Source organism: Melitaea cinxia, chromosome 26 (genome assembly GCF_905220565.1).
Source record: "Melitaea cinxia chromosome 26, ilMelCinx1.1, whole genome shotgun sequence".
Lineage (NCBI taxonomy): Eukaryota > Metazoa > Arthropoda > Insecta > Lepidoptera > Nymphalidae > Melitaea > Melitaea cinxia.
Window position 1 is genome coordinate 5,947,799 of NC_059419.1, and position 25,880 is coordinate 5,973,678.

General features: G+C 41.5%; 1 protein-coding gene across 1 annotated transcript; it reads right to left on the reverse strand.

The window, feature by feature from the left end:
* Positions 1 to 71: 71 nt before the first annotated feature.
* Positions 72 to 25,381, reverse strand: LOC123666433 (serine/threonine-protein phosphatase 6 regulatory ankyrin repeat subunit B-like). The gene is made up of 34 exons (XM_045600524.1): positions 25,307 to 25,381; positions 25,135 to 25,242; positions 14,011 to 14,113; positions 12,467 to 12,660; positions 12,007 to 12,162; positions 11,554 to 11,755; positions 11,198 to 11,322; positions 10,762 to 10,908; positions 10,447 to 10,576; positions 9,968 to 10,167; positions 8,135 to 8,288; positions 7,222 to 7,455; positions 6,619 to 6,717; positions 4,311 to 4,439; positions 3,297 to 3,484; positions 3,129 to 3,242; positions 2,961 to 3,074; positions 2,793 to 2,906; positions 2,625 to 2,738; positions 2,457 to 2,570; positions 2,289 to 2,402; positions 2,121 to 2,234; positions 1,953 to 2,066; positions 1,785 to 1,898; positions 1,617 to 1,730; positions 1,449 to 1,562; positions 1,281 to 1,394; positions 1,113 to 1,226; positions 945 to 1,058; positions 777 to 890; positions 609 to 722; positions 441 to 554; positions 273 to 386; positions 72 to 218 (listed from the first exon to the last, which is right to left on the reverse strand). The coding sequence occupies exons 1-34, from the start codon at positions 25,379 to 25,381 to the stop codon at positions 72 to 74; spliced, it is 4,443 nt and encodes a 1,480-aa protein (XP_045456480.1).
* Positions 25,382 to 25,880: the final 499 nt, after the last annotated feature.

A 25,880-nucleotide genomic window follows, 5' to 3' on the forward strand; every position in this document is an offset into this window, starting at 1 on the left:
GCGGCGGCGTGCAGCGGCGTGTACCCGTCGCGCGTGTAGCGACCACACGGCTACATAGCACAGGCCGCGCACTACACACTGCGCACTACACACCCGTGCGCCGCCTTGGCGGTGACGTCGGCGCCGGCGTCGAGCAGCGCGCGCGCGGCGGCGTGGTGCCCGTGGTGCGCGGCGGCGTGCAGCGGCGTGTACCCGTCGCGCGTGTAGCGACCACACGGCTACATAGCACAGGCCGCGCACTACACACTGCGCACTACACACCCGTGCGCCGCCTTGGCGGTGACGTCGGCGCCGGCGTCGAGCAGCGCGCGCGCGGCGGCGTGGTGCCCGTGGTGCGCGGCGGCGTGCAGCGGCGTGTACCCGTCGCGCGTGTAGCGACCACACGGCTACATAGCACAGGCCGCGCACTACACACTGCGCACTACACACCCGTGCGCCGCCTTGGCGGTGACGTCGGCGCCGGCGTCGAGCAGCGCGCGCGCGGCGGCGTGGTGCCCGTGGTGCGCGGCGGCGTGCAGCGGCGTGTACCCGTCGCGCGTGTAGCGACCACACGGCTACATAGCACAGGCCGCGCACTACACACTGCGCACTACACACCCGTGCGCCGCCTTGGCGGTGACGTCGGCGCCGGCGTCGAGCAGCGCGCGCGCGGCGGCGTGGTGCCCGTGGTGCGCGGCGGCGTGCAGCGGCGTGTACCCGTCGCGCGTGTAGCGACCACACGGCTACATAGCACAGGCCGCGCACTACACACTGCGCACTACACACCCGTGCGCCGCCTTGGCGGTGACGTCGGCGCCGGCGTCGAGCAGCGCGCGCGCGGCGGCGTGGTGCCCGTGGTGCGCGGCGGCGTGCAGCGGCGTGTACCCGTCGCGCGTGTAGCGACCACACGGCTACATAGCACAGGCCGCGCACTACACACTGCGCACTACACACCCGTGCGCCGCCTTGGCGGTGACGTCGGCGCCGGCGTCGAGCAGCGCGCGCGCGGCGGCGTGGTGCCCGTGGTGCGCGGCGGCGTGCAGCGGCGTGTACCCGTCGCGCGTGTAGCGACCACACGGCTACATAGCACAGGCCGCGCACTACACACTGCGCACTACACACCCGTGCGCCGCCTTGGCGGTGACGTCGGCGCCGGCGTCGAGCAGCGCGCGCGCGGCGGCGTGGTGCCCGTGGTGCGCGGCGGCGTGCAGCGGCGTGTACCCGTCGCGCGTGTAGCGACCACACGGCTACATAGCACAGGCCGCGCACTACACACTGCGCACTACACACCCGTGCGCCGCCTTGGCGGTGACGTCGGCGCCGGCGTCGAGCAGCGCGCGCGCGGCGGCGTGGTGCCCGTGGTGCGCGGCGGCGTGCAGCGGCGTGTACCCGTCGCGCGTGTAGCGACCACACGGCTACATAGCACAGGCCGCGCACTACACACTGCGCACTACACACCCGTGCGCCGCCTTGGCGGTGACGTCGGCGCCGGCGTCGAGCAGCGCGCGCGCGGCGGCGTGGTGCCCGTGGTGCGCGGCGGCGTGCAGCGGCGTGTACCCGTCGCGCGTGTAGCGACCACACGGCTACATAGCACAGGCCGCGCACTACACACTGCGCACTACACACCCGTGCGCCGCCTTGGCGGTGACGTCGGCGCCGGCGTCGAGCAGCGCGCGCGCGGCGGCGTGGTGCCCGTGGTGCGCGGCGGCGTGCAGCGGCGTGTACCCGTCGCGCGTGTGGCGACCACACGGCTACATAGCACAGGCCGCGCACTACACACTGCGCACTACACACCCGTGCGCCGCCTTGGCGGTGACGTCGGCGCCGGCGTCGAGCAGCGCGCGCGCGGCGGCGTGGTGCCCGTGGTGCGCGGCGGCGTGCAGCGGCGTGTACCCGTCGCGCGTGTAGCGACCACACGGCTACATAGCACAGGCCGCGCACTACACACTGCGCACTACACACCCGTGCGCCGCCTTGGCGGTGACGTCGGCGCCGGCGTCGAGCAGCGCGCGCGCGGCGGCGTGGTGCCCGTGGTGCGCGGCGGCGTGCAGCGGCGTGTACCCGTCGCGCGTGTAGCGACCACACGGCTACATAGCACAGGCCGCGCACTACACACTGCGCACTACACACCCGTGCGCCGCCTTGGCGGTGACGTCGGCGCCGGCGTCGAGCAGCGCGCGCGCGGCGGCGTGGTGCCCGTGGTGCGCGGCGGCGTGCAGCGGCGTGTACCCGTCGCGCGTGTAGCGACCACACGGCTACATAGCACAGGCCGCGCACTACACACTGCGCACTACACACCCGTGCGCCGCCTTGGCGGTGACGTCGGCGCCGGCGTCGAGCAGCGCGCGCGCGGCGGCGTGGTGCCCGTGGTGCGCGGCGGCGTGCAGCGGCGTGTACCCGTCGCGCGTGTAGCGACCACACGGCTACATAGCACAGGCCGCGCACTACACACTGCGCACTACACACCCGTGCGCCGCCTTGGCGGTGACGTCGGCGCCGGCGTCGAGCAGCGCGCGCGCGGCGGCGTGGTGCCCGTGGTGCGCGGCGGCGTGCAGCGGCGTGTACCCGTCGCGCGTGTAGCGACCACACGGCTACATAGCACAGGCCGCGCACTACACACTGCGCACTACACACCCGTGCGCCGCCTTGGCGGTGACGTCGGCGCCGGCGTCGAGCAGCGCGCGCGCGGCGGCGTGGTGCCCGTGGTGCGCGGCGGCGTGCAGCGGCGTGTACCCGTCGCGCGTGTAGCGACCACACGGCTACATAGCACAGGCCGCGCACTACACACTGCGCACTACACACCCGTGCGCCGCCTTGGCGGTGACGTCGGCGCCGGCGTCGAGCAGCGCGCGCGCGGCGGCGTGGTGCCCGTGGTGCGCGGCGGCGTGCAGCGGCGTGTACCCGTCGCGCGTGTAGCGACCACACGGCTACATAGCACAGGCCGCGCACTACACACTGCGCACTACACACCCGTGCGCCGCCTTGGCGGTGACGTCGGCGCCGGCGTCGAGCAGCGCGCGCGCGGCGGCGTGGTGCCCGTGGTGCGCGGCGGCGTGCAGCGGCGTGTACCCGTCGCGCGTGTAGCGACCACACGGCTACATAGCACAGGCCGCGCACTACACACTGCGCACTACACACCCGTGCGCCGCCTTGGCGGTGACGTCGGCGCCGGCGTCGAGCAGCGCGCGCGCGGCGGCGTGGTGCCCGTGGTGCGCGGCGGCGTGCAGCGGCGTGTACCCGTCGCGCGTGTAGCGACCACACGGCTACATAGCACAGGCCGCGCACTACACACTGCGCACTACACACCCGTGCGCCGCCTTGGCGGTGACGTCGGCGCCGGCGTCGAGCAGCGCGCGCGCGGCGGCGTGGTGCCCGTGGTGCGCGGCGGCGTGCAGCGGCGTGTACCCGTCGCGCGTGCGCGCGGCGCAGCGCCCGCCCGCGCCCAGCAGCGCGCGCAGCACGCCCGTGCGGCCCTCCGCCGCCGCCAGGTGCACGGGGGTCAGCCCTGGCGGCGAGGAATATACATGCATGTCCATTACTATTGCAAATAACGTATTTATAAATCAAATCACACCCTATTTTTATTTGTACCGCTTTTTTTATATATAGTGATATATAAAAAAAGCGGTACAAATAAAAAACAACAAGGTCAACAAACAAGCGTACGGCTCACCTGATGGTAAGAGATTACCGTAGCCTATAGACGCCTGCAATACCAGAAGCATCGCAAGCGCGCTGCCGACCCAATCCCCAAACCCCCCCAGGAGCTATGGTCACCTTACTCACCAACAGGAACACAATACTGCTTGAAAACAGTATGATTTAGCTGTGATCTTCTATAAGGTCGAGGTACTACTACCCCAGTCGGGCCACTCCATATTTTGAGCAGGAAATTCCTGCTGTGCCCTACCAATGATTGTATGAATTGATGATGAATACGCTACCATAATTTGCTTGTTATTATTGATTCAACTTGGAACATCCCTCTACTAGGCATAGGCCTCTATTCCCATGTAAGAGAAGGATCGGAGTTTAATTCACGACACTGCTCCACTGCGGATGGGTAGAAATATGGTACCATACCACCAAGACTCTTTTGGGGAGCCCGAAATACACAACACAAATATGAACTGCAACTAACGATTGTACCAACATTTGCCAGCTCCAAGATATATAAAGATTTTCTTTGAAATTAATTGAACTATGTTTATTATATTTGGGATTCCTGAGTTCCAACATTTTTAATTAATTACAGCAAGAGTCGTAAGTAGCAGCTTAGTTTCTAGTCAAAAAAACTGATTATTAAATTTCAATATCTATAAATATCTAACCATTGTTAGCAGGTACGTTGACGTCAGCTCCTCGTTCGATGAGCATCTCAACGCAGTCCTCGTGACCTTCTTGAGCTGCCATGTGCAGTGGTGTGAAACCCGCCTTAGACTTCACTCCTGGGTCCGCATCTGATTTAGAAATATATGTATCAGTATACTTATATAATTGATAGAGTAACAATAAATCTATTAAAACAATTTTTAATGATAGAAGTCATTAACAATAACAAGAACCCTAATTTTAACCGAACCAACTAAAACCCATTTTTAAAGTAACATGCTAAGAGTTACCATGATATGACAAATTATATAAGATACTAGCTGACTCGGCAAACGTTGTCTTGACGCTAAACGCTATTTAAAAATAGAGGTTGGTGGTAAAAGGGTGAAAATTTACGGTTGTATGTGTTTTTCAACACCAAATCATAATAAAATAAAAAATAAATAATTTATCTAAAAATTAAAAAAAAATTGGGGTGGACTACCCTTAACATTTAGGGGGTTGAAAAATAGATGTTCGATTCTCAGACCTACCCAATATGCACACAAAATTTCATGAGAATCGGTCAAGCCGTTTCGGAGGAGTTTAACTACAAACACCGCGATACGAGAATTTTATATATTAGAATTAAACGAGACAGTCAGAACGAAATAGAAAACCGAATAAACAATTTTATAACTGTTGAAGCGCCTATTATTTTTATTTTAGCCGAAATCTTTAATTTATACAAATTCAACATCAAACAATAACTTAGGCAAATTTTTGTTTACCATTTAGAATTGGAGACCTCTAGTTTTCGTTAATTGAAATATATATATTATAATAAAGTTATCAGTGAGTTATGACAAATCAAATCAAAAACAACTTTGTTCAAATAGGCCCCATGAGCACTTTCGAATCGTCATTTCACAAATTAAAACTTTAAAATTATTATTATTTTTATAAAAGTAAAGCTACCACCGATTAGGGATGTAGGTTATACAGAGAAAAACCGCCAAGACACTCTGCAGTTACTCTTTTGAAAATAATATACAAACTATGTTTCAGTACAGTATTAGTAATATCTTACATGAAATACAGCGTCACTAAGTCCACACATTTTTATCAACTATGTAATGTAAGGCGTTAAAAGAAGAAATTCAGACAGTCTAAACCAGCCTTTCCTAAAGTAGGCGATAACGCCCCCTTGTGGGCGCTGCAGGCATAAAGGGTAAGAGACCCAGAAAAAAATGTTGGCGTTGTGTACAGGCTTGGGGGACGATTTAAATCATCTTTCACATTACTTTTTATATTAGAATTGATTATGTTTGTTTTATTTTGAATAAAAGATACTCTGTCTAAATACAATAAAGTTGCGTTTCAATAATTAATCATTCTCATTGGCAGCTGTAGCCCGTAGAGTTAACTTGAGACCTGAGCGCCGCTGTGTACAACCTACTGCGCTCAGGGCTCAAGTTAACTTTTAAGCGTTATAGTAAAAATCTCGTTTAGAATTAATGTTTAATCTCCGTTAATATAACTCGCAATAATTAATTTAAGAAATTATAGTGGTTTTTAGGTTGGTGAAAAAATGGGAGGCACTATAAAAAAATTATTCTCAAAGGCAGTAGACAAAATAAGTTTGGGAACCCCTGGTCTAAACAGTAAACATAGTTTTAGAGGTTTGTAAAAATTGGCATTGACATGTAAGTCAAATTAAAATGAAAAATCAGGATAATTTGATTTCAATAAAAATTAAAAGTATTTCATTATTAAAATAAACATTAGCAACACTTACGACAGGTGTATTTTTTTATATCGTGGATTTCATAACTTTGACAAAGAAGCTCATGTATAATATATAGTTTTCTACAATTTTAAAATATAGACGAGTTGGCCTTAGTCTTCGTAGGTTTTTACGCAGAAAACTTTCAATATGAGGATATAGTTGCTCGGACGAACACTCCCGTGTTACTGGGACACTAATTATCAGTGCATGTCTACAATTACACGCACATATAAAGGTTAACTGATTTTAGTCAGACTAGATAGACAACATGCACGTACGCACGCACGCACGCACGTACGCACGTACGCACATACGCACACACCCACGCCGCACGTATGCTCTCACGAACTCTATTAGAATAGATTATTAGTTTTTCCACTGTTGTCAACTGACTAACCTTCACTCGATCCTTAAATTATGGTTGTAAATATAAGAGATTGTTTAGAGACCCACTATTAACATAATTTGTACTTTTTTCTATGTATATTGTATTCCTACGTATGTGTGTGCAATAACTATCTATTCTATTATATACTCACCATGTTCCAGCAAAGCGAAGGCGATGTCAGGATGGTTGTGACGACACGCGATATGGAGAGCCGAGTGTCCGTTCTTAGCCAGCGAGTGCGGGGACGCACCTGGGCAGAGTCGCTAGCTTACGAATGTGGGTAGTGTTGCGTGGTAGATGTGATGTCATGAATTACACTACAACTTACATAACTACTTTTATTTAAAAATGTATACTTGATAAGGTTGTAAAAGTACATGTATATTTGTTCGACGTGTACATATGTTAGGTATTTTTTTTTTGGCAATAATGTGTTAAGTATTTCTCGACTTTGATTATACATAAAAAATCAATCATAATGATATTGCTATTTAAAGTAGACGTATTTACCGACGTGCGAATTGGACGACGTGTAAAGAATAATGTTGCAAATTTATTATCGCATTTCTACTTATATTAAATTACAACTACGGAATACGAATGAAATGTAGAACATTTTTAAGGTAAAAAGTGCTGACATCAAAAAAATTATAATTACAATTACTAATTATTTGAATATCAAATACTAGCAACTAATTGTCAATATACCCCTACCAAATATTTACACTAACTACTTAAGTAACAACCATAATACCTTTGTCCAGTAAAAGCAGCGCGATATCAGGATGTCCGTAATATGTGGCCATATGTAAGGGAGTGATATGACTCTTTCCTGGCGCGTCCGGTTGCGCCCCTCGCGCTAGAAGCAGTCTAGCCACTCCTATATCTCCATATTTAGCAGCTAAATGGAGTGGAGTGAAGCCTTTTCTTGTTTCTGCTTCTATTGGAGCATTGTGGTCTAGCAGGATTGACGCAACTTCTTCTTTACCTGGCATAGGGCATAAACAAATTTCGGGTCTATTTATTTTATTACAGATTATGTATGTTGTGTGGTTACAACAGCAGTACAGAATATAGTCACTCCCTCTCTTCCCCTGGGTGTCGTAAGAGGCGACTAAAGGATAACACAGTTCCACTACCACCTTGGAACTTAAAAAGCCGACCAATGGCGGGATAACAATATAACTACTGGCTTTGAAATACACAGGCCGAAGACGAGCAGCAGCGTCTTCGGTGCGACAAAGCCAGCCCTGCGGTCACCAACCAGCCTGCAAAACGTTCTGACTATGGGCAAAACACATGAGTTCGCGCCATTTTTAGCGCGAACTTGTGCAGGCCTATGTCCAGCAGGGAACTGCGATAAGCTGAAGTGATGTGACTTGAGTGAGATTATCTGTTATTTATTGAATTATTAAAATCAAAAATTTTTAGTAGTTTTATAATGGTATATCGAGTCAAAATTATCTATCGATATCTAAACAGATAGTGATAACATTCGTATACACTACAGTTTGTACTTGTGTTAAGGTTGAAATAAGATATTTATCACAAAATTAAGCCTCAAATTGTAAAATCTACTGAAGTAAATCAGAAAGGAACTCGTTATTTTTAACGTGTCGTCGTACAAAGTGAAGCAGTTCTCGAGCGAACCGTATGTGAGCACGCACCCTCCTTGGCGGCGATGTGCAGCGGCGTGTAGCGGTCCTTGGTGGCGGCGGCCACGTCGGCGCCGTGCTGCAGCAGCAGCGCCGCGATGTCGCCGTGGCCCAGGCGCGCCGCCACGTGCAGCGGCGTCTGCTCCTCGCGCGCGCGCGCCTCCACCTGCGGGCAGCGCGCTGTATTCAAGGAACTGCTGTATGTTTATTTCAAGGAACTGCTGAAGTGCAGATGGATGCAACTGGGGGAGGGTTGATGTTGTGGACGGCTTGTCGGAACACTCACGTTATATTCAGGAAAAAAGCACCGATTTAATTTTAAATAGTCGTTGATTAAACAGTAGTAGGCCTCGTTTACGTGATTTTGATCCTGTCTATAAATTACTTCATTTATTAGCAGCAAGTAAATTACAGCGATAAATACATGACGTCGACCATATATATATATCTGTATTTAGACGTGATCGTAATTGGGCTTCGCAAATACGACCACGTCTCCGATTTCCGCAAAATACTCAAGTGGCTCCCGATTCGTTTTCGCAGGAATACTCATGTACTTTCCCTACTTTACTGTGTACTTTTCAATCCTGATGCCCTTCAATATCTTAAAGAACGGTTCACGTATCTTTGCAATTCCCATGAACGTTCCCTTAGATCTGATTCCAATTTACTTCTAAAAGTTCCTTCCCATAAATCCTCTTTCTATTTCTAATTCCTTCACTGCTAAAGCTGTCCGCCTTTGGAATTCTCTTCCGCTTTCAATAAGACGTGCTTCTACTCCAGCCTGTTTTAAGCAACGTCTAAAGAAGTACTATATGTCCCTTAACATATAATAATATTCAGAATTTTAACATGCATATTTTATATTATCAATATATATTTTACATTTATAGACGTATATTAATACTATTTTGATTATTTATGTATAGATATTTGTACTTATATGTGTATGTGTATGAATTAATGAATCTATCATACACTATTTTTATTCATCCTTAAGAATATTGTACACTTCCTATCCGTCACTACTATATCATGTCATGTGCCCAAAGGTTATCTGGAAGAAATCGCTCTCCAGCGGTAAGATCGCCTTTTTACATCTTTTTTTGTAATTACTACTGTTTGTTTATATTTTGGTGTACAATAAAGAATATATTATTATTATCTGTATTCTATAATACTATATATACCCCGCACAGTCTGACATCGTACAAGGTCTGTCTGGTGCACGTTACTTGCGCTCTACAAACGCCCGCGCCTCACAATGTGACGTCACCGCGCTCACCTTGGCGTTGTTCCTGAGCAGCACGCGCACGAGGTCGGTCTGGTGCGCGTCTCCCCGCGCACTGCTCCCGCCCCGCTCACCTTGGCGTTGTTCCTGAGCAGCACGCGCACGAGGTCGGTCTGGTGCGCGTCTCCCCGCGCACTGCTCCCGCCCCGCTCACCTTGGCGTTGTTCCTGAGCAGCACGCGCACGAGGTCGGTCTGGTGCGCGTCTCCCCGCGCACTGCTCCCGCCCCGCTCACCTTGGCGTTGTTCCTGAGCAGCACGCGCACGAGGTCGGTCTGGTGCGCGTCTCCCCGCGCACTGCTCCCGCCCCGCTCACCTTGGCGTTGTTCCTGAGCAGCACGCGCACGAGGTCGGTCTGGTGCGCGTCTCCCCGCGCACTGCTCCCGCCCCGCTCACCTTGGCGTTGTTCCTGAGCAGCACGCGCACGAGGTCGGTCTGGTGCGCGTCTCCCCGCGCACTGCTCCCGCCCCGCTCACCTTGGCGTTGTTCCTGAGCAGCACGCGCACGAGGTCGGTCTGGTGCGCGTCTCCCCGCGCACTGCTCCCGCCCCGCTCACCTTGGCGTTGTTCCTGAGCAGCACGCGCACGAGGTCGGTCTGGTGCGCGCGCGCCGCCAGATGCAGCGGCGTCTCCCCACGCGCGGTGGCGGCGTCTGCATCCGCGCCGGCGCCCACCAGCACCAGCGCGATGTTCATGCAACCCATGAACGACGCTACGTGGAGCGGTGTCAATCCTGATTCTGTGGTTGCCGATTTGCCTGAAATCGTCAAATAATTATGATAGAGCGTATTAAAAGTATCATGGCCTGTACAATTTTATAGGTTCTCACGGCAAGGATAATTTCCCAAGGACGAACTTTATCAAGAAATAGTAATTAAAAGTCAAGTTTTATTTTTCTAATTACCTTAAACAAATGCGTAACATTTCTTTGTACAAACACCTAATTACAACAAACTAAACACTAGACAGACAGAGACAAGTAATAGAAAAATAAAAGCCTCACTCAGAAAACAGGGTAAAGTAAGTGGCAACTTACTTGCACCATATTTGAGTAGTAGTTCAACAACTTTGAGCCTGTTCTTCTTACAAGCGATATGTAGTGGCGTAAAACCATTTAGAGCACGAGCGTTTGCATCAGCATTTCTGTCCAGCAAAAGTTTTGCTACCTGTAACAAACAGAAAATACTTTTAATCACAAAATACTGATAATAAACATTGAGAAGAAACATAGTTTTGTAATGTAAGATTCAAACTGATCTTAGCTTAGTTTGTTTATTAATATGTATTACAATTTAGAAAATTGGCTAAATAATAATTATAAGTTATCTTTTATATAAATACTAATATTCACCTTAACATGTCCACAATGTGCGGCGACATGAAGCGCAGTGAGGTAGTCAACTGTGACGTCATCGATGGGAGCGCCCTCTGTTAGAAGCACCTTGGCCGTCTCCACATGTTCGCCTTGCACGGACATGTGGAGAGGGGTGAGACCATTCTATAAGAACATTTGTTTTTTTTTTTACTTAAATTTTGTTGCTTTCTTAACTATGATGTGGCCACGTGTTATTAATTTACTTTCATCTTCTATATTTTAGCATATTAATATTGTAACCAATAATAAAGTCATGGGACCTATGATTATGCTTGGTACTAGCCCATAGATTATTTGTTCCTTCAAGACAGAATAACCGCAGGAATCTGCAGAAACTCACAAATATATACGTAGTTATTTTGTACAATCAATATATTGGAAAAATAGCAATAGTGATAGATCAAAACCTGACCTTAGTCTTGCTGGTGATAGGTGCTCCGTGTTGTAAAAGGCGTGACACAACATTACTGTGACCCGACCGTGCAGCGCAATGTAATGGCGTTAGACCATCTCTTGTCATTGCTGCTATATTTGCACCTGGAGAAGATAAAATTAACAAATTTAAGAAAACAACCATCCAAACCAAACCAAAGTCAAAGTCATGATAATTATAGCTAAAACGCAGAACCATATGGTTTGTGTCAAACCTAGTGAGTTAAAAACTCGAGATTAACAAATAAGCCTATTGTAGCAAAATTTTAATGCCAATCCAAATCAAGTGCACCATATGTGTGTCTACCGAAGAAGTAATGATCAAATATCACTCACCGTTTTCAACTAGTAAATCAACCATAGCCAACTGTCCCCACTTGCTAGCCACATGTAGAGGTGTTATGTTGTGTTTAGCAGCCCTTCCGGGGTCTGCTCCAGCGGATAACAAAGCCTTGGCCACTCCCACATTACCATAGTGCGCTGCAATGTGGAGGGGAGTGAAGCCTGATTTGGAACATGCGTCCGGATTGTGTTCGTTCTGAAAACATAATGTTCCGATTTTTTCCTTTTCCATCTTAGACCCATTTGTAGATTATATTGTGCAGTATACGCGATCAATTATACTGCCATTTTTTTATATTTATGACTAATTTATGAAGTTTTTAACTAAGTAGAATGAAATAAAAATTAAAATATAGTTTCGACCAAAAAATAATCTTTCAATGAAAACTAGACTAACAGGTGGAACAAATGTGAAAAAAAAATACAGTTTCGATCAAAATGACTTACTTCGAGTAAAAGTGTCGCAGCTTTAACGTCATTCTTCTTAGCAGCGATGTGCAGTGCCGGCAACCGCACCTTACCTCTTGTGTCAGATTCGAGTAACTCCGCTACCACTCGGTCATGACCCTGTTGCATCGCAACTGCTAGCGGTGTGAAACCATCCTGAAAATTTAACAATTTTTTTTTTGTTAGAGTTATATATAGTAATAAGAATTCTAAAGTCTATTAAAATTTGGATTGTCTATAAGAAACGGCTAATTAACCATAACCCAATAGCAATTAAACTTGGCTTATAATATTTGTGGTGTACAAAAAAAAAATGTTGCAAATGTTTATAAAATACTGTGTAAGAAGACTTTTTTTAATAAGACGTAATTTATGATACACGTATTTTATGATACACCTATAGATACTTGCCTAAATGTTTTAGCCAGATTGCAGAATTGGTGACTTAGTCTTCACTTACCTCTGTTGCTAGAGTCTGACTAGCACCAGCTGCGAGCAACATTTTAACGCAGCCTGCGTGATTTTCCTGAGCTGCCATGTATAGTGGTGTAAACCCTGCGGCGGATTGTGCATCTGCCTTTGCGCCTGCGCCGAGCAGCGCTCGCGCTACGTCCTCTTGTCCAGCAAGACATGCTATGTGAAGGGCTGTATTGCCTGTCAACAACATATTTTCTAAATTATAAGGGGAAAGAATTATTTTGATTATTTAAAAGGGCTAATCTAAGAATTACTATTTGTATTTAAAAAATTTACCTTCGATAGCTTGTTTATCGGTAAAAGTTTTAGGTCACATTTGGTCAGGCGACGAATAGAAGGAATATTGTAAACTAAGCTTAAGCAAAACCACGCAATTATTATAAAATATGACTTCAACAACCTAATTGAAAGGAAACACTGAAACTTGTTTCTCGTTTCGATTAGCGTGTTTGACAACATCAATCATATAGGCGGATGAGTAAACGGACTATCATATTAGAATTGATCATCACACTCATCTGACATTGACATTGGTCGTACAATGCTTATCATTATCTAATATTCACAGGTCAATGCCTCGATATTAAGTAATGTTCTGTTCTTTTCACGTATAAAATGACTGAATTAGCATGTAAACGTCCCACTTCTGGACATATACTTTTTCTAAGTATAGGAGATGCCGCGTTGGCGCAACGGTTACAGCTATGGATTGTACCTTTTGCGCTGGCGGTTGCGGGTTCAATTCCCGCACATGACGAACATTTGTATTGGGTGTTTGCCGTGGTCTGGATGTTTGTGCAGTCCTTTTGGGTCTCCCCACCGTGCCTCGGATAGCACGTTAAGCCGTCGGTCCCGGTTGTTATCATGTACACCTGATAGCGATCGTTACTCATAGTAGGGAATATATCCGCCAAACCGCATTGGAGCAGCGTGGTGGATTAAGCTCTGATGCTTCTCCTACATGGGGAAAGAGGCCTATGCCCAGTAGTTGGATATTACAGACTGAAGCGTTGGTATAGGAGATCGGTTAGATCTTATATTTTACGCTATACCACTGTGGGTTATCTCCACTAACGGTTGCTATCAGATGTTTACGATAACAACCAAAAATCCACGAAGCACGTTGGGGAGCCCCACAAACTTATACTCCCAGACCAGAAAGATATATTTAAATCGAATTTACGATTATTAAAATGTTATAATTAATTATCATGTTCTTTTACACATTGCCAAAAAAAAAATTCTGGACATAATAATGGTTCAACGCCGCTACATATAGCTTGGAAGACACCATTTGTAAATTGTCTGGGTCCCGGCTTTGTTTAATCAATAAGTGGTTATCTCGCCATCGGTCGGCTTTCCAAGGTGGTAGTGAACTGTGTTACCCTGACTGACCCTTAGGCGCCTCTTACGACACCCACGGGAAGAGGGAGTGGCTATATTCTTTACTGCCGTAGCCACACAACAGAGATAAGAGGATACACACTAATTAATTAACTATTGACTCAAAATACTTGTTAAATATACCTTTTTTAGTAGCAGCGTCTACTATCGCGCCGCGTTTTATTAACTCTTCGACTACTGCAATATGTCCATCTTTGGCAGCCAAGTGTAGCGCATTTAGCCCATTCTGTAAAAATAAATTACAATTTGACAAAAAGTGTTTCATTTAATACACATTTAATATAAAATATACGTATATAGAACCTTATGTACACGACAACTCGTAATGTACTAAACACGCACATATGTGATTATTTCAAATGGTTAGAGTAATCGAATTTGTGTATTAATTTTTGTAAAATTAATAATAGGTTATTGTAATAAAGCTTATCACCGTAAAATCTTAGGGAAATAGTTCTTAAGTATGAAAACATTATTTAATGACTTAAGTAATAAATTCCTTGTCTTAGTTTCTACTAGTAAACTCGGTATTTCTTACATAAAAATAATTAACCTTTCTAATTAACCCATTAAAAATAGAATACAAGAGTGAAAGTGTTTGTTTGAATACACACATTCTGAGATCTATGGAACCGATTTTAGAAAAATCTATTAGATTTTTATAACTTATATGTTGAACAAGAAAATAAAAGAATTATAATCAAACAGATTTTTTTTTAAATTTCGTATTTACAAAAACAGCTTAATCTAACACCAAAGATTGGGGTGCGGTATTAAGAAGTGTAAAAAATATGTAGAACTACAATTAATTATGTACAAAATCTATAGCAATGTAACCCACAGGAGGGTAACGTTGACCGAAATGATAATTAATCCATTAATCAAAATCGAGTGGAACTTTGTAGGGCGCATAGTAATTAATCTCGGTAAAATGTTAATTAATCTTGCAAGTAAAGCAAGTGGAACTTAGTAGGACGTCTAGTATAATCAGATCTAAATGTTATGTATAGGAACCGATTTGCAAGTCATGGTGTCTATAAAATTGTAATCTATTCTAGTAGCAATTGCTCGTTCAAGCGAAACGTTAGGTTCATTCGAAGGCCGTCCACACTTACTAAAGAGACACACTAAGATTTTATATTCTGAAGATTTAGTTGTTTGTTTACTTGGTAAAAGTTGTGACTTGGACAAAAATTCTATTTGGATTTATTTTTCGTATCAAACACGAACATTTAGCCTATAGTGAAGTAGTCATTTATATTTAGTGGACTAGTTCATGATGTTAATAAAGTAAATGTGGAATAAATAATACAGTCGAACTTGAGAGTTTAAAAAATTATTGTGATATTTCAAATTAAAACGTTGCCTAATATTCTTTAAAAGAACAACCAATATGATTTCCTAATCCGAAGGGCATCTGCTGGCTAAGCATTCTTCACAACCGGATAATTGCACAATGCATATTGTAATCCCATGTGCGATTTTGATTTGCTTTACAAAACATAACCGTGACACACTTGTGTGTATGCAAAATGATATGATCTCCATGACACTGAATACCCGCGGAAACATATTATTATCAAATGAAACTAGTTACTACAAATAACGCACATCTATGGACATGACATAACACGTGATGGAAATAAATAATATGCGCCTCGCACTCGGTCCCCAGTGGGATTAAATCCTGTGTCTGGGGTCCAGAAATATACACATCAGTAATGCAACAAAACATTTTCTAAGTCACATTTGATAAATCCTCAAGAACAATTATACAGATCAGTGAGAAGAAATTGAATTAGCAATCGTCGGCATTAAGGGGCTACACTACCTCAGTTCGAATTCAGATTTCACCCGTACTAAATACACATGAGAATTGAGAGCGCATGGTTGTTCATCGCGCGAATTATATGTATTTTCTCCCCACAAACATTATCAATAGTTATTTTTTAAAAAACGCAACATATAAAATGTTCTTCATACTTATTTTAATTACCATGCTTAATCTCAAGTCCATAACTTCTATATTTACTGGGATATTAAGGTTTTAATACAAAAATAGAGGCAACTTTGCGATTTTTTTGTATCGAAAAATTTTTATGGAATCGTGTTTTCGAAACATATGAAAGATAGTTTATGTCCTGAACTTTACCATACATAAATTTCAAACTTAAATATTCAGTAGTTTGGAAGATATGGACATCCTGCCGAGTGGAAAAGAAGCAATTTGAAGTAGCATACACTCTTAATCAAGTTTTGTCACCGGTACTACAGAATGGTCTTCATCACTTTATAAATATAAGTACAAGAAATCAAAACAAACCGAAGTACAAAAAAAAGCTTGGTAAGCACAAATCTTTTTTTACGTATTTAGGATAAGGAACATCGTGTCGAATCAAGGCCAAGGAGAGATAAAACTAACAAATATGAGTTAAAGACGAGGATAACGATAATGCCGGGGTATTAGCGACGGACCATAATCGTCTTGTTTCAGAGACAAGTATGGCAGGAAGCAAAGATGTGGTTCATCAGTCTGTTGGCACGTAATTGCCATCCTTTTCCTTCGGGGGCAGTACTAAACTGTCACTATAAAGGGAGGTATTACACACTGCTGTATATTGAAAGACAAAAAAATATATATAATAACATGTTGAATTATTTTTGAATACGTAATGTTATGAATGAATACATTTTTAGGTGTTGATCAATTTTTGTAATATATGCTAACTAGAATATTTTTATAAATATAAATTACAACAATAATATCGCGCTTCGCGCTTCAGCCTGTAATAGCCCACTAATGGGCATAGGCCTCTTTCCCCATGTAAGAGAAAGATCAGAGCTTAATCCACCACGCTGCTCCAATGCGGGTTGGGACCACGCATAATTAATCCTCAATAAAATTAATATAGGTATATATAAAACTTAAAAATGCTTTAAAATCTTTCTTTAAAATTATATATTTTATTATAATACGTTTATGTGACCTTACCAACTTTATTATACAAAGCTATAATGTTGTACAAATTTACACTTTTTGATTATCGATTGAGTAGAAATAAATGCAATAGACTAATCCTCTGATGAAACTAGTTCATTCCATTTCTTGTGTCGTGCCTTTTTAGCAAAAGTCGTGAACAAGTTACTTTCTTTACAATTTCAGTAATTTATTACCAACGTTTTTTATTCGCTATAGTATAATTTGCATCTACGTTTCACCTTTGACCTTAGATATAAAACGTTCTGTAAATCAATAGTAATTTGCGAAACATAACACCGTGGAATAATTACACAGCAGTATGTTTTTCGCATAATTACAAGAATGATTCGTCCAGAGAAACTACGAAGTGAGCTAATGGGTTACCCGGTTATAGACTTGGCATTCGTACTGATTATAGATGCTACTGGTATATATGCTGCACTATGCACTTATAGCAAGAGTGATTCAACAAAGGGGACAAATTCACGGTCCACATTCGACGTTTAATGACGCAGTTTTGTTATGTTCTTGTGTGTATTTTGTACGGCATCTCTCATGGAAAATGGTTTTTGTTTACATACTGCTATTGATATCTCCGATAATTCTAACTATACTAGAAAAATTTAGTATAAATTTTCGAATAAAATATCTACTAGTGTTTATCTAGAAAAATGTTTATTTTAATAGACATTTATGACTGTTACCATCAGACATCGGATAACAAAAATTTCTTTTCATGTAGTATGTATAGTCAGAGCGTAATTTGGTTTTTGGCGGTTAAAGGTATATTGTAACTATCTAATTGTAACGAAAAATTCTTTTAAAATGTGACTTAAACAAAAAATACGCAAAACTTAAGCATCAATCTATAATATCTATAATATATATAAACGCGAAAGGTCATTCATCACGAAATCTCCGAAACTATAACACCTACAAACTTGAAATTTGGCAGGTAGGCTCCTTATAGGAAGTAGACATCCGCTAAGAACGGATTTTACGAAACTGAACCCCTAAGGGGGTAAAATAGGGGTTGGAAGTTTGTATGAGAGTCCCATGTTTTTGAAGTAAGAGATTTGAAATTTAAAATGTATGCTCTATAGATGGTGAGGAGGCGTTCAAATAATGTATCGTTAGAAATCAACCCCCTTTTGGGGTTAAAACGGGGGATGGTAGGTTGACTTACTCATCACGAAATCTCCGAAACTATAACACCTACAAACTTAAAATTTGGCAGGTAGGTTCCTTATGGGACGTAGACATCCGCTAAGAACGGATGTTACGAAATTCGACCCCTAAGGGGGTAAAACGGGGGTTGCAAGTTTGTATGAAAGTCCTATGTTTTTGAAGTAAGAGACTTGAAATTTAAAATGTATGCACTATAGATGGTGAGAAGGTATCTAAATTATGTGCCTTTAGAAATCAACCCCTTCTTGGGGTTAAAACGGGGGATGGTAGGTTGACTCGCTCATCACGAAATCTTCGAAACTGTAACAGATTCAAACTTGAAATTTGACAGATAGTTTCTTTATAGGGTGTAGACATCTGTAAAGAACGGATTTTACGAAACTCGCCCCTAAGGGGGTAAAACGGGGGTTGGTAGTTTGTATGAAAGTCCTATGTTTTTGAAGTAAGAGACTTGAAATTTAAAAGGTATGCTCTATATATAGTGAGAAGGTGTTCAAATAATGTATCTTTAGAAATCAACTCTCTTTTGGGGTTAAAACGGGGGATGGTAGGTTGACTCACTAATCACGAAATCTCCGAAACTATAACACCTACAAACTTGAAATTTTGCAGATATGTTTCTTATAGGGCGGAAACATCCGCTGAGAACGGATTTTACGAAACTCGACCCCTAAGGGGATAAAACGGGGGTTGGAAGTTTGTATAAAAGTCCTATGTTTTTGAAGGAAGAGACTTGAAATTTAAAATCTATACTTTATAGATGGTGAGAAGGTATCCAAATAATGTAACTTTAGAAATCAACTCCCTTTTCGGGTTAAAACGGGGGATGGTAAGTTGACTCACTCATCACAAAATCTCCGAAACTATAACGGCTATTAACTTGAAATTTGGCAAATATGTTCCTTATAGGGCGTAAATATCCACGGAGAATGGATTTTACGAAACTCGACCCCTAAGGGAATAAAACGGGGGTTGAAAGTTTCTATTTAAAAGTCCTATGTTTTTGAAGTAAGAGACTTGAAATTTAAAATGTATGCTCTATAGATGGTGACGAAGTGTCCAAATAATACATCGTAATCTATATATATAAAAGAGAAAGGTCACTGACTCACTCATCACGAGAACTCAAAAACCGCTGGATGGTCCATCCATCCAAGATGGACTAAAATGAAATTTGGCAGGAAGGTAGATTATAGTTAGTTAGTATTCCATCGCCTAGGGGGTTTAATTGGGGTTGATAGTTTGTATGAAACATATACAGCAGCTATAAGTTCGCCTAAAAGGCTATTTATACTGCAGCTTGAAAATAAAACTAAAAATGTGGTGTATAGAGAGGTTTTATAAAAATAACTATTAAATTATACTAAATTGTGCGTTTGAAAAAGTTACTCGGAGTGATAAGCATTTCAAGTGACTAAAATAAAAAAATAATTTGCGTTAAGCAGCTTAATAGTAATGCATATCTTTATAATCACGCGGACGTAGTCGCGGGCAACAGTTAGTGTATTATAAAACAATGTCCCCAAAAGCGTATGTGATCGATTCCCTCAAAATCTACTGAACGGATTTTCACGCGGTTTCACCATTCGAGAGAGAGCTCTTGAAGCAAGGTTAATGGAACGGCTAAGCCGATTTTGATGAGAGTTTCACTGGAAGTTTGCCGGGAAAACTTTGTGACACACTGATTTCAACGCGGGCGAAGCCGCGGGCACAGCTAGTAATATATATTTCTTTGTGTTAGTTATGCATTAAGAGGACCTGAATGACTGACTAATACAATATGTAAAGAATATTTTATATAGGCGCGACTCTTTAGCTAATCTTAGGTGAAATCGTAAGATCTTCGTTGAAATCTTAGTTGAAATCGTAACATCTTCTAATCATAGAAATGTCACCAAAGTCTTGGGCTTGTGGCGATTTTTCACTATCCCTCGGAAACTGCGTATTTTTACGGTATGAAAATTCTTTGTCCGTTTTGAGCCCACCCAGAAAGTTTTATTAAAACTTAAAGTAAAACAATCTTATTAAGAAAATATTGATGATAAATCTTAAAAATTAAAATAGAAACGTTGCAATATGGGCTTTTGTTTCCAATACAATACTTTCCCGTTTCAGCGTTTTTTAATTCATTGTTATTATATTTTACCTTCCACGGTATGAACAAAATTAGTGATATTTTAGGGACAAAATAATGAATATTATTTACCATATAAATTCCTTCAACAATATTATTTACCATATAAATTCCTTCAACATATGTTATACATAAGATAGACCCGAAAATTATAATAGCGTTTATAACTTTTTTATTTGGTCACAGTACAAAGCAGATGACGCCATGTTGGTGCAACGGTTACAGCCATGGATTGCACCTGTTGCGCTGGAGGTTGCGGGTTTGATCCCCGAACATGACAAACATTTGTATTGGCCATACAGGTGTTTGCCGTGGTCTGGGTGTTTGTGCAGTCCCTGTGAGTCTCCCCATCGTGCCTCGGAGAGCACGTTAAGCCGTCGGTCCCGGTTGTCATCAAGTACACCTGATAACGATCGTTATTCATAGTAGGAATATATCCGCACACCCGCATTGGAGCAGCGTGGTGGATTAAGCTCTAATAATTCTTGTACATGGGGAAAGAGGCCTAGTAGTGGGATATTACAGGCTGAAGGGTACAAAGCAGATTTCTAGTCCGGTTCGTATACTCAGAAAACGAATAGTTCTGTTTACGAAGTGTTCGAAATTTAACGGTACGTAAAACGAATCGTTTATTGAATATAAGAAGCTGACATATGTAAATGTCGACATTTACGTAACAAGGCTTACTATATTTTGCTTTCGCTATTAAAGTTGGCTTGTCATCAAAATTGGCGGTCATTTATGAGTATTAACAATTTTTGTATGATATTTGTTACACAAGCATACCTTATTTTCGGTAACAAGGAGACGCGGGACTCGGGGACAAATATTGTTGTACGATTTTTTAAGTAAAACTAATGATCTCGTATTATATGTCAGTATATCTTATTCAAGATAGATTCTGCTGGCTTTGAAAAACACACGCCGAAGACGGGCAGCAGCGTCTTCGGTGCGACAAAGCCAGTACTGCGGTCACCAACCCGCCTGCCCAGCGTGGTGACTATGGGCAAAACACATGAGTTCACGTTGTTTTTGGCGTAAACTTGTGGAGGCCTATGTCCAGCAGTGGACTGTATAGGCTGTGATGATGATGATGATATCTTATTCAATAGTATAGGGTAAAACCGGGATAGATGCCTCACTTTTTGAAATAGCCACCTAATTTTAAAAATATGATTTTTATACGAATAATTTTTATTAATATAGCTAGCTCAATCCTTTATGTTGAATTATGACTATTTTGTTTCAACCTAGCCAATGCAGATGCAGAAATTAGCTTTTCGTGAACCCTTTTTTTTGAGGATAGATGCCTACCTATATGGATAGTTGCCCCACCATGAAAATAGTGAGGAGGATAGATGCCCTTTAAACCGTGTAAACATAAAAACCAAACCAAATGTTAGGTTAGGTTAGTTCTACTCCTAAAACATCGATTGTCTCCAAAAAACATGGGCCATAGCAATGAAAAATTTTTTGTGTTTTTTTATATCTTTTAATTGTTATAATTAGAATATAATTTTTATATCACACAGATTACTATACCTAATTAAATTTTTAGAGCTTTTGTTTAACTAAAATATAAATTCTTAAGTTTCAACATGATATATATATATTTAATTTAATTTTACAAGCATTTATTTAACAAAAGTATAAATTCTTAATTGTTGGTCTAAAATATTCATATCAAGTGTCAACATGCACATTGCACAATCATACTTTCTCATTGAAAGCTGACAGTAGGTTTTCTATAGTCCAAGAACATACTCGAGCTCGCATTACTTCCTTTCTTTTATATTTTCGTGGCATAGTTCTGCTAGAATCAGTAAAACATCCAAACATAAATATACGTAAATACATAAAAAATATAACAGACACAAAAAAAAATTATACATATAAACTTACTCTGTATATAGTGAATGAAGGGATAGATGCCCCTAAGGGCACCTATACCTCAAAAAATCAGGGCAACTATCCTTTGTGATTGGGATAGATGCCCACGTATTTTTTAAATAATAGACAAAATAGCATCTATTTACAACTATATGCTGACTCAATGACCCAGTATATAGAAGTGATAAAAAATATAACGGAATGTATTACTATTTATAAAATTATACAACCTTAAATACTAACCTTTAAAACTTTGACGTGTTTGTAAATTTCGCCACGGAGAAAATTACACACACGATCCAAACGCGTCCTTGCCACACGAATATCTGTGGATATCTGAGGTACGGGGTGACTTCGACTCCTACTTATGCGATTAATTTTTATTTGTGAGTTCGGGATGTTAGGTTTTTAGAACATGAGGCATCTATCCCACTGCGGCATCTCTCCCGGTTTTACCATATATTTTTGAGAGTTGTTGCAAATATTGTCAACACAATAAATAAATATATATATATATTTATATATATATATATATATATATATATATATATATACAAATAAAAACTGTAATACACTTCACGTATATTTCAATTCAAATTAAAATTACTATAATTCATACTTTTAAACATACTTGAAAAAAGTATTAGTATTCAAAAGTACTTTTACAAAGTATAAATTTATCATAAATTGATTAAATTGAATGTATCATAGATTACGAATACATATTATTGACTAGATTAGGCAATAAACTCAACAATTACTCTCAAACTTTACATTAAAATTCGGTCACATAACCTTCATAAAATTCAATTTATAATAAAAAGTTTTTCTACGATTTCATTGTAACAAAGCTCAACTCACGTTTCAATGTAGGTAAATCAAATAATTCGAACGTGATGTGAATAATCTTGATACTTGACATAGATATTGACTGTAATACTCAAGAGACCTAAGCGCACTTGAGCTTCGGACTTTCGTGACATGAAATAATGTGGTATTGTTATTTGTATATCTACATAAAAGATATAAAAAAATTAAAAAACACGAAAAATACTATCACATTTAAAATTGTATTTGGATTTCTTTTAATAATCCAATATCGATTTTATTAATTAATTTTCATTTGTTTCTAAATTAGATTCTACGTCGACTCCGTGATATACCTATTACTTGATTACACTCATTTAACAATCAGATAAAATTAATTTTGTTAAAACTAATTTAGCGGAGCAATTCATACTCTAAAACACCCTAAACTCAATTATACTACTCAATATATCTGATTTAAATTAAATTTTACTGAGATCTAATCATTCAATTCAATTCCAAATGTATCTTGTTTCAATTTCAACGTAATTGTACCGAAATTCAATTATTCAATACTAAATACTTGTACCTGATTTCAGTTTCCAGTTTGAAACTGTGCTCAGTAATAATAATATAGTTGTTAAATTTATTAAGAAGATTAATATAATCCAAACATTGAGTGAAGAAAGAGAGTTATGACGTGACCTCAATCTAAGACTAGTGGTATCGATTGTTTCTGCGAGTGGTTATAGCTACCGGTATTGAGATAATTGGTGCGCTAAAGCTTTAGCTTTTTAACCGACTTCCAAAAAAGGAGGAGGTTCTCAATTCGACTGTATATATATATATTTTTTTTATGTATGTTACATCAAAACTTTTGACTGGGTGGAGCGCTTTCGACAAATTTTCTTTTAATCGAAAGGTGGTGTGTGCCAATTGGTCCCATTTAAATTTATTTGAGATCTAACAACTACTTTTCGAGCTATATCTAATAATGCGTTTTTACTTGACGCTTTTTTCGTCGACCTACGTTGTATTATACCGCATAACTTTCTACTGGATGTACCGATTTTGATAATTCTTTTTTTGCTGGAAAGGAGATATCCCTAGTTTGGTATCATGATAAGGAAACCAGGATCTGATGATGGGATCCTAGAGAAATTGATGGAAATTCTTGAAAATCCGCAATAACTTTTTACTGGGTATACCGATTTTAATAATTTTTAATTTAATCGAAAGCTGATGTTCGTCATGTGGTCACATATAAATTTCATTGAGATCTGATAACTACTTTTTGAGTAATCTTTGATATCGCGCAGTTACTTGAATATTTTTTCGTCGATCTACGTTGTATTACTCGTCGATGTAATTGAAGTCGGTTTTTTTTCGTTTGCGAGCAAACACAATTATTGTGATACAATAATATAATATAGTCGTATATCGTAGTCGCTTTAATAATAATGTGTGAATTAAGAGTCGTAATTTAATATTCACTATAATTTTATAGCTGTGAAGAATACCTAACTAATACAGAGTACAAATAAATTAAATTAATGCTAAGATCATAACAGTAGTTCACGAGAATTACTTTAGTTTTAAGAGTTTAGTTACTTTGAAAATATTTTTTTTTTTTTTTTAAATGACTTTATTTATACAAAATATTATACATATTTACAATTCACAACTTAAGAACTAAATATTTACAGATAGTTTTGGTATAAATCATGTCCGCGTGGAATTGTGCCAAGAATGCTGGCAGCATTTCTCCGTTGAATCGCTATGCCGATTCTCTGGGCAAAAAATACACCAGCCCTCTTGTCACCAGTGGAGGCAATAAGGCGAGGTGTTATCTCATTTAAAATTTTTTTAGCACTGCTACTCCAAGGTCCAAGTGTTTCGACTGCAAACGGCACAAAGATGTAATTTGGAATTAGTGACGAATATTTGTGCCGTTTAGTCGTTTCAGCTTTTTCCGCTGCGGCTCCCGCTTTTAAGGCTGTTTCCCTGACATGAGACGGAGCAAGTGTGTCAACGCAGGTTGCGTCCCACAAAAGCGCCCGTCCCCTTTCCCAGGGAACCAACAAAACCAAAATATTTATTGATATTGATCTAGTGTTTAATATAAAATTATCACAATTTTAGATATTTATTTAAAACTGGATGGACACGACTGAAAATTCTCATTCTTTGCATATATCTATTTGAGATGTTTTTTTTAATTGTAAGTTTTTGTTTAGTAAACACTTACAGAATTACACGTGTTGATATCCTTGACTGCGCCGGAGTCGAGTAAATCGACCACTGTGTCGAGTTGACCGCCGCGTGCCGCTCGGAGGAACGCTGTGTTTGGGTCTATCTGGAATCAAAGAAAACGTAACATTAGTAATTATTTTACATAACATTAATACATAAGCATATACACAATTTTGTGACAAGTTGAGGCAGTAGTCACATAAGCTTGCTGATGCCTTGTCTGTTGCGAGTTTGATACCCATACATAACAAATATTTGTATGGGCCAAACAGATGTTTGTTGACTTTTTTTCTGATACAAAATTTTCATTCTACTTGAGACCGTTGATGGCAACGTTTTTAATAATAGTCGTAAAAGTATAAAATAAACTCGTATTAGGTAAGTATGGTTGTCAATCGTGTAGCGGACGTACATGGTTTTTTTTTTAATTTGTAGCTTTTGAATAGGACTTCAGTGCATTTTCGTGATCCGCGGTCCGGGATAAAATATGGTTTTCAAATCGTAATCGTTGTTTTTTTTTTTGTCAAGATAAACGTAATTTTTTTATATAACCCAATTCCTACATAAATTATATCACTTATCATTATCACTTCAAAAATTATTGACCTACCTACACTGTGTAACTAGCTACATGTTAAGGCCGTATAAATCAAATCGCCGTCATATTCTATAGAAGTAGTCTTTCTCTTTAAAAGAACATAAAACAATTACATTTAATTCTAGACACTTACTTTTATCACA